Source organism: Eupeodes corollae, chromosome 3, assembly GCF_945859685.1.
Source record: "Eupeodes corollae chromosome 3, idEupCoro1.1, whole genome shotgun sequence".
Taxonomy (NCBI): Eukaryota; Metazoa; Arthropoda; class Insecta; order Diptera; family Syrphidae; genus Eupeodes; species Eupeodes corollae.
The window spans coordinates 62,714,151-62,722,749 of NC_079149.1; the positions used below are offsets into that span (position 1 = coordinate 62,714,151).

An 8,599-nucleotide genomic window follows, 5' to 3' on the forward strand; every position below is an offset into this window, starting at 1 on the left:
TTCTCCCATTTCCCGCCAATTGATAATTTTTCAAAAGTGTTATTATATTCGTCTCCAATTTTTAAAGCTCAACACACCACTGATTAATCTTTTTATTGTAAAACATTATCGGGAAAAAGGAAAGAAAATGAATGCAAATTTTCATAAGTCGAAATCCAATTTTCACAGCTTTGGAATGGCTAAAAATATTTGAAGATAGTTTAAAAAGATACATCAGTTAACAAAATTGGAGATCGAAAGCTTATCTAAATGTTTACTTCGATATTCATCGCTTTAGCCGGCATGCCGCTATGCCAAGGATACTGTATGCGGTTATATTGGTTAATGCATTATAAAATATTATAAATAAATAAATTAGGTAGCGCAAAAGTCCGTTGAGAACTAGGACCTAGTGACTTAGAACTATGCAGCCATTCCCGTGCGCGAGTAATGTTGTCAGAGATGGAGGAGACATACAGTTTTAAGCCAAATACGAACGGCTAATTTGGGAAAGCACTTTTTAGGACAAGAAATACTCTTAAGGGATTTGTAAGTTCCTTGCAAGAGGCAAGGCAGTAACAGTTAAAAAACCTTTAGTCGGCATAGGCAGGGATTAAACCCATTACATCTAGCACGATAGTTCTACGCACGGGTTTAGAATAATCCCTGGTAGCATAGAATCCCTGGTAGCATTAGTTTTTATTGACAAATATTACTATGTGTGGTGTAATTATGTACGTAAATAAGTCATTCTTTTAACATTAATATAATTATATTATAATAACGAAACCTAGGTAAATATGCGCTAGCAGGCTGAAGCAATCGAGACCACTTGACTATACTAGCTCGGAAACTTCAACGTCTGCGTACGTTGTATGCATTCCCATTATGGAACTTTAACTAAATGTTACTTTTTTTCAATTTGTTTGTTAAAATATCTTAGTGAAACCATTGACCAATCTACGGTCCTCGAATTGAATTGTGCAGATACGTTTAATACCTTTTTTTTGTTACTAATCAAATATTTTAAAAGTTTATTTATTAAAAACAAAAACGACTAAAATTTCATACAAACTATTTGTGCCCAGATATTAAAATAAAATCGTCTAGAAAAAAGGACTTTTTTAAATTACTGATTAACAATTTAAAAATACATGTTTCCAGTTTTCTTTTAAACACTATGTAATTAAGCAATATCTTAACTATTATCAATAATACACCTGTCTGTTATTACATTTAAATTACGAAAATTGGTCGAAGTCAAAGTTAAGAAACACGTTAACTGTTCGGGTACTAGTGTCTTTACTTTTGGTACCTACCTTAAGCTACTTAAAATATATGGGGCATTTATTAACAAGGCTTATTTTAAAGAAAATAGTTAATTTAGTTTCAATAATAACTCCATTAGAAGTGGATGAGATAGTCAAAATACCAAATAAAACATCTTATATGTACCTTCATCGAGCGCCTTTGAAGTAAGGATACTAGGCTCTGCTGTCATGAACAAATACAAATGACAGCCTTCAAATTGTCATGAATAAATAAAAATGACAGCCTTCAAATTGATTAAATTTTTAATCGCACAATAGCAGACAGAATAATAGTTGTTTCAAAAATAATAATTATTCTTGGATGAATTATAAAACATCATTTACTCATTTATGAATCCACTTAGTGTCGTTGCAGAAGGGTAGCGAGATCTTAACTGTGTACATCTTTCACCATCTAACATAATTGTTTTTCGTTTGAGCATTATTTCTCGTTCAAGTTTTACACGATTCTGAATAATTTCATTTTTAATCTTTTCAGATTCTTTTAAAACATCCGATAAATTCGAAACTGCATTTTCTATTGTAACTACTTCTTCAATAAGCCCTTTTTGAGTGTGATCATTGCAACTTTCAAAGTGTGGGCGATATATTCGATTATCCAGACGAGTATGGGCCACTTTAGTAGGCGCTTCGAAACTCCTTATGGTTATGAGCATTTTTTGAATGCAGTTCTCGTTCTCCACTAATTTTTTAAGACACTACAAAAGACAATAAAACAACAAATTAAAAAAATCAATTTTGCTTCAAAAACAACCCAACATAATAAATTATAGACTCACCTCTTCCAGTTCAATTTCCAATCGTCTTACTACTTCTTGAGTACAGTTGATGCGGTTAGTCAATGCTCTTTCAGTATTGTCAGCTTGAATTCGGAGATCTCTTGTTACACACAATATCATCGATGTTATTCTACTTCGCAGGTTTATCGATTTAATGCGGCATTTTTCACATTCCTCAAGAGTTTCTCTGGTTACAAGTTCCCAAAATTGTTCGGAAGATTGCCTTTAAAATAAAAATAGGTAACGTTTTTAAAAGTTCTTATTTACTTAATTTTGTAACAAAATAATGAAATTTGAATGCAAGGTATTTAAAAGAATATAACAGGAGTAATTCAAATATATACTAAACTCATTCATAAATGAATGAAATCAATTGATTGCATTCACTTAATCTCAAGGTAAACATAATGTTTTGAGAATAGTCTTAGTTAAAAGATCATTTATAAACTAAGAATCATCTTTAGACTTAAATTAGCTTTAAGTACTAAATGAACGAGAAGTTATACATACAAAAAATAAACATACTCAGTAGGTGTTCTAGTAACTCCTGGTTGAAACATTATAGATCCTGAAGAATTGTTAAGGCTGCAAATTTTCGCCTCAATTTCATAAGCTTTGCACTTATCGCTCCAATCGTACTCCAACCGCTGTCTAGCATTTCTGTTTTCAATTCTTTGTTCCTTTATTTCCGTAAGTGCATTTTGAAGTTGAATTTTTATTTCCGAAATTAAAGTAATTTCCTTTATCAATTCACTTTCTGGATTATCCAAAATGAGTTCAGCCTCTGGGCGATAAGAACGCTTTTCTAAGCATTCCTTAGCTTTTTTTTATTATAAAAACAAATTGGCAAATTATGAAAAGTTTTATTACTATGATGTGATGATTTTACTTATTGATTCTGGTATTCCTAAGGCAATTAACGAATTCTGAAGCCTTATTTCGTCTTCTTCAAGCGCTGTTATTTCGTCTGTGATTGCAGATATTGATGCTGCTAATGCAGTTTTTCTCTCGTTTATAAGTTTTGCCCGACTTCTTATAATTGCTGAGTTCTCTTGTTGCATTTTCTGGCTTAAAGTAACCATTTTGGTGGAGATGGTTTTAGATGTGTGTCTGTTCCTTTAAATTAATGGATTTTTGTTCATGTTTCAAAATATACTCGAAATTTTGAAATAATTACCTGTCTGAATCTTTAAGCACTCTTTTTACATCTTCAAAAGTTTCTTTGTTCCTAGAATTCCAATCGTACTCATTGAATTGAGTGATTGAAAACCCATCTCTAATGCATCTTACACCCTTGTGATCATCAAACGAACTTTTCCTATCCAAAACATCAAGTTTGGAGAAAGAATCCATTACACTCTCAGATTCCTAAAATTCATAAAAAAGATAATTATAAAAACATATCAGTGTACATTTACATGGTACATAAATTGAACTGAATTTTTCAATAGTTATAAAAATCATATCAAAAATCAATGCACCGGGTACTGAATTTTAAATACATATTATAAAAATATTCCTTTTTTACATTTGGTGACTTTATACGAATGAGCGAAACCGCATCTTTTTATTAAGTTTTAACTTAGGTTAGGTAAGGTTACTTCTACATTAGCGTCGAACTTGTCGAGTTGTAGAAGCTGAGTTAGGTCAATGATTCTTGGGAATTATTTCTCCAGAAGAGTCCTGAAACCAAAGGTCGCTCTTCTTTGTGCTATTATGTTGGCTGATGGCTCCTTATCCCTTGACTGTATAGTGTACCACTGTCTGTCAATACCTAGTTTCCTTCCTCTCCTTTTTCCAAAACATATCCTTCCCTTCAACTTCCCAAATTAAAACAAAGACAAAAACAAAAACAACTGTGCCAAAAAAAGGGGTTGTGCCAAGTCACTGCTCATCTTCTTGTGCGGTACAGGTTGTATCTACACCGGGCTCGAGTTCGGCGGCAACGTCGGCTGTCGTTACTCCTGTGCCAAACACCGGAGAAGGGCTTGTGCCAAATCACTGCCCATCTTCTACTGCGTAACAGGATGTATCATTGGCGAAAACGCTTCCTCAGGTTGGTAGTGGAAAGATCATTATTCACGAACTCCAAAGAGAGTAAACCTCGCTAGGATGCTCCTAGGAGCTCATATAAACAACGGCGTTATGCGATGAGGATTCTAAAATCCCCTGGTTCAACATTGGGGGATGGAAGTAATCCCATCCGTAGCAAGAGGCAAGAGTGGGCTAAATCTAACCTAGACAAAACCAACATCAACTACGACTCCATGTCAAAGCGACAAAGGTCTTTGGAGGAGTCCACTCCCGTCCATAAAAGCCCAAAGTGCAGTACACCAGCAGTCCCAACATTGCTAGAGTACCTCTCACTAAACCTTTTAGTGATATACTTAAAGAGCCCAACAAGATCATAGTTGGGGCATTGATAGGAGCAATATTGATGGCACGATTACTCCTGACCGTTGGCAGATGGTGAAATTGGGGCTCTCGGCTGGGTTTCTCAAAGTCATGAGAGAGCATCCGGGTCCACCACCTGTAACAAGCGATGGGGGTTGGCATTAAGTTATGTCAAACTCATCGCTTGTAACGATCAGAGGTCTATACGCTTGCTGTCAGCATTCTAGGGGAAGTTTGGCCATGCGAAAAACTCGTGGTCGTTGCAAAGGAAGATATTCCCTGCAGGCCGAGAGCTCGCGCATGGGTCTCGAAGGAACCCTCATGTCTAAATGACATACGTGAAATGATCAAGATTAGCAACCCGGACCTCCCTTGTCACGACTGGAAGATCGCGAAGCTGGAGTAGCCAAAGGATCTTTATCGAAGTGAGATTATTAATAAGGATTTTGTGGCTTCTTTGGCGCGAGATAGGGAAGTGATAAGATACGGTTTCGACAAGCTCCGGATTTATAAAAAAGATGAGGTAGACGCTTCATGCGAGCATCCACAATTCTCTTCGAAAGTTGTGTCGCAAGACGTAGGGGGTCCCAGTGCTACTATCACCTTCCCATCCTTGGATGTGGATGATGGTGTACCTGGGCCCCCTTCTGTCGCAGCACAGTCTTCTTCCGAACCCTCTCCAGAAGATGTGGCTCAAGACATAGGGAATCCCAGTGCTATCATCACCTTCCCATCCTTGGATGTGCATGAGAAAGTAGCAAATATAGCTGTCAAACGTCAATACCCATTTGAATTTTGACTGAACTCATCATTTATTGCATTGAATTGAAAGATTTCCAATGGGAATGTTCTCAAAACGATTGCATTGTTAAAGTAAAAAAATAAAATACATCAAATTAAGGAACAAACTGTACTCCTTTCTTATAATAGCTGTAAGTTTTTAATGTTTAAAACATTATTATTTGAAAATTGAACACATGTATTTAATAGCGTCTTACAACTTTATATACTATTAACGTCGAATTGGTTGGGATGTAATACATCAAATATTTGTCGATATAGCTTCAAATCAACTAAGCTGGAAAATTAAAATTGTTTATAAAACTAAAGCCAGTTGTATAAAATAAAAATAAATACATTTCAATATTATGAAGAATGAACAACATATTATATTTCAAGTGCTAACCCTACCTTTTGTAAATGCTGCAAATGCTCAAAGTGATCCATGCTAGTTTTTTTGTAATTTCAGACACAATTAAAAACTAAAGGTTTGTATAGGTTATTTTCAATGTTAATTGAATAAAATAAATAAGAATCACAATATCTTCTTAGCTCAAACGTTAGCTTACAGATTTGTATTACTTTATACTTTTGAACAAGAAGTTAGTGTTGTTATTTTTGGTAGCTAAGCAAAATGGAAGGAATGTATCTATGATGTTTCTATGGCATTGGATTGAATCATTTTGGTTGTCGAGAAAAATAATTAAAATACTATGTGTATTAAAGTGTATTTTATGGTAGTTTTGAAAATCGATTTGTATTCAGTTGATACGAAGATGGTGAAAACCTTCCAAATAAAAAAGAAATTGCGAAAAGAAGTTTTAAGAATGTACTCGTAACTAAGTGGAGGCTGCAAAATGTTCATTGTTTAAAAGCTATTAATGAAAACGTCATTCAATTTAGGGCACCACATTAAGTTTAAAAGTATTCGTTTGCAGCTTGATAAACGATGATATTCCCGTTTCTTCAATTGTTCTTTTTTGAGAAAATTAGAAGTGATTCAGGCAGTCTTGAACCCTGTGTCGACGAATAATTTGTTGCCAACCTGTCAAGCAATAGTATATCAAATTCAAATGAAAATCAGATAATTTTAAGACTTTATTTGGTACCTACTATTTAAAAATATTTTAGATTTTCATAAACTTAATTTAACCTTAAATTGTAGTCGGTTTCGTTTTTGAATTTAACCTACAATTATAATTTAGTAAGAGTAGTAGTAGTATTAGTAGTAAGTATCAACTCTTTTCTCAAATAAGTGTAAGGACCTAGTCCTATCAATTTGTAACTAAATATTCGGAAGGACTCGTTTCTAAGCTAGGACCTGGTTAGTACACCAGTTGTTAGTACTCGAAACGGTAACTGTCCATTTTTTTCAGGAGTACAAAGCTGTTCTGTTATATAGGTACCGAGTACAAGTAATTTTCTGGTACAACAAAAACGATAGGCTAGGGCGTTAAATCTGGAATAAAAACAATAAAGTTCATTCCATAAGGCTCTTTTTTAGAAATAAGCACTTTTTATTTCATTGTTTTTTTTTTTTTTAAATTGTATCTGCATTTTTAAAATATAATTCGGTAATTTCTGCTGTTTATTTATGTTTGAAATATAGATTAAGTTTTTAAGCCGAAAATTTGTTTTATTTTTCAAATATTGTGAATGATGAAGAAATGGAATAACCTGTTGAGGTTTCTCAGCGTATTTACCATACGCAACCACAACAGCGAGGGGCGGCGCGGCGTATCGCTTTAATATGCAAGTTTACAGTTTGTTCTTTTGTAGCGGGTGTAATGCAACATCGACAGATATGGTTCTAATGGCACTTCTTCAAAATTGTAAGCTAATAGAAAAAAAAATGTTAAAATAATCCATTGCAAAAGGCTATACGGGCAAGAAATAAAGCAATAATAATAGATGGTTTCGTTGGTCGAGCACGTACCCTTTACTGACAGTAATTGGACATACATGCATATGCACACATGAAATTATAACACTTTGAAAATCTTTAACAATTCAATAACAATCAATAAAAAATGTACAACTAAATAAAACATTATTTAAATCCTTGTTACGTCAACCGTCGGCTTAAGATGCAAACCTCGTATGTCCATTTGTTTGTTTATTTTTATAAATCAAAAAAACTGAAAAAAATTGTCACCTCAAATATTTTACAAATAAAAAATGATTTCATCTTCAAAACAATTTTGTGAAACGAAAAATAACGTTTTTAACATCTGATAAAATTTTGAGAAAAATCGAATCGACAGTTTTTTTATAAAAAATAAAAACCTAAAAAAAAAACATTACTCAAAGTTGGTGAAAATTGAATTTGACTCAAATATCTTTTCAAAAACTTGAATTTAAATCTTCAAACTTATTTTAAGTTATAAGAAATATTGTTTCAACATTTGGTAAAATTTTGAGAAAAATCGAATGAACAGTTTTTTTACATAAAATAATAACTTAAAAGAAAATTTAACAAAAGTTCGTAAAAATAGATTTTCGACTCAAATATCTTTTCAAAACTTTGAGATTATGGCTCTCAACTAATTTAAACTTATAAGAAATATGGTTTTCAACATTCGGTAACATTTTTAAAAAATATATATATAAATATCTTTTAAAAAATATTGTTTTCAACATTCAGTAAAATTTTGAGAAATAATACTAACACTTGGTACAAATTTACATTCGATTCAAATAGCTTTTCAAAAATTAAAAATACTGTCTTCAAACTTTTTTATTTCACAGAAAATATTGTTTTCGAAATTTAGGATTTTTTAATAAATTTATTGAATTAAAATCGATATAAATTTTCCTTGGGAACAGTATAGTTAAAATGATCAGTAAAAATTAATTTTCAATCCAAAATGATACCTAGGTCTGAGAAGTTACAGAGTTTGTCTAAGTTCGTAGAGTTTTCATAATCTTACATTATGTTTGCATATAAAACTCATTATTTAACACTAAACGATTTGAATTGTACCAAACCCATAGCCGAATCAGATCATCTTGTAATAATTCACAGTCTGTTAAGGAATTAGATATTGCCCAAAAGTAGTTTATGGCTAAATGCTTTGCTTAAATCTGTAAATACACTATCAACTTCTTGTTTTTTTTCGAAAGCATCAAGGCAAAATTTTGTTAATTCAAGTAGATTTGTATAAGTAGATTTCCTTTTAACAAATCCATGTTGATTATCACAGAAAATAGAGGTACAATTAAAGGATAGATCATCACAAACAAGAAATTTAAACAGGTTTGGGATAACAGACAATTTAGCTATAATACGGCAGTTACAAATAAAATGCCTGATCTTTTTTGTGGGTTGGTTTAATA

At 32.6% G+C, this 8,599-nt stretch overlaps 1 protein-coding gene across 1 annotated transcript; it reads right to left on the reverse strand.

Moving 5' to 3' along the window:
• Window positions 1-1,563: 1,563 nt before the first annotated feature.
• On the reverse strand, window positions 1,564-4,606 carry LOC129950509 (tektin-4). The gene is made up of 6 exons (XM_056062445.1): window positions 4,457-4,606; window positions 3,267-3,457; window positions 2,979-3,205; window positions 2,615-2,909; window positions 2,090-2,312; window positions 1,564-2,008 (listed from the first exon to the last, which is right to left on the reverse strand). The coding sequence occupies exons 1-6, from the start codon at window positions 4,604-4,606 to the stop codon at window positions 1,631-1,633; spliced, it is 1,464 nt and encodes a 487-aa protein (XP_055918420.1). The 3' UTR covers window positions 1,564-1,630.
• Window positions 4,607-8,599: the final 3,993 nt, after the last annotated feature.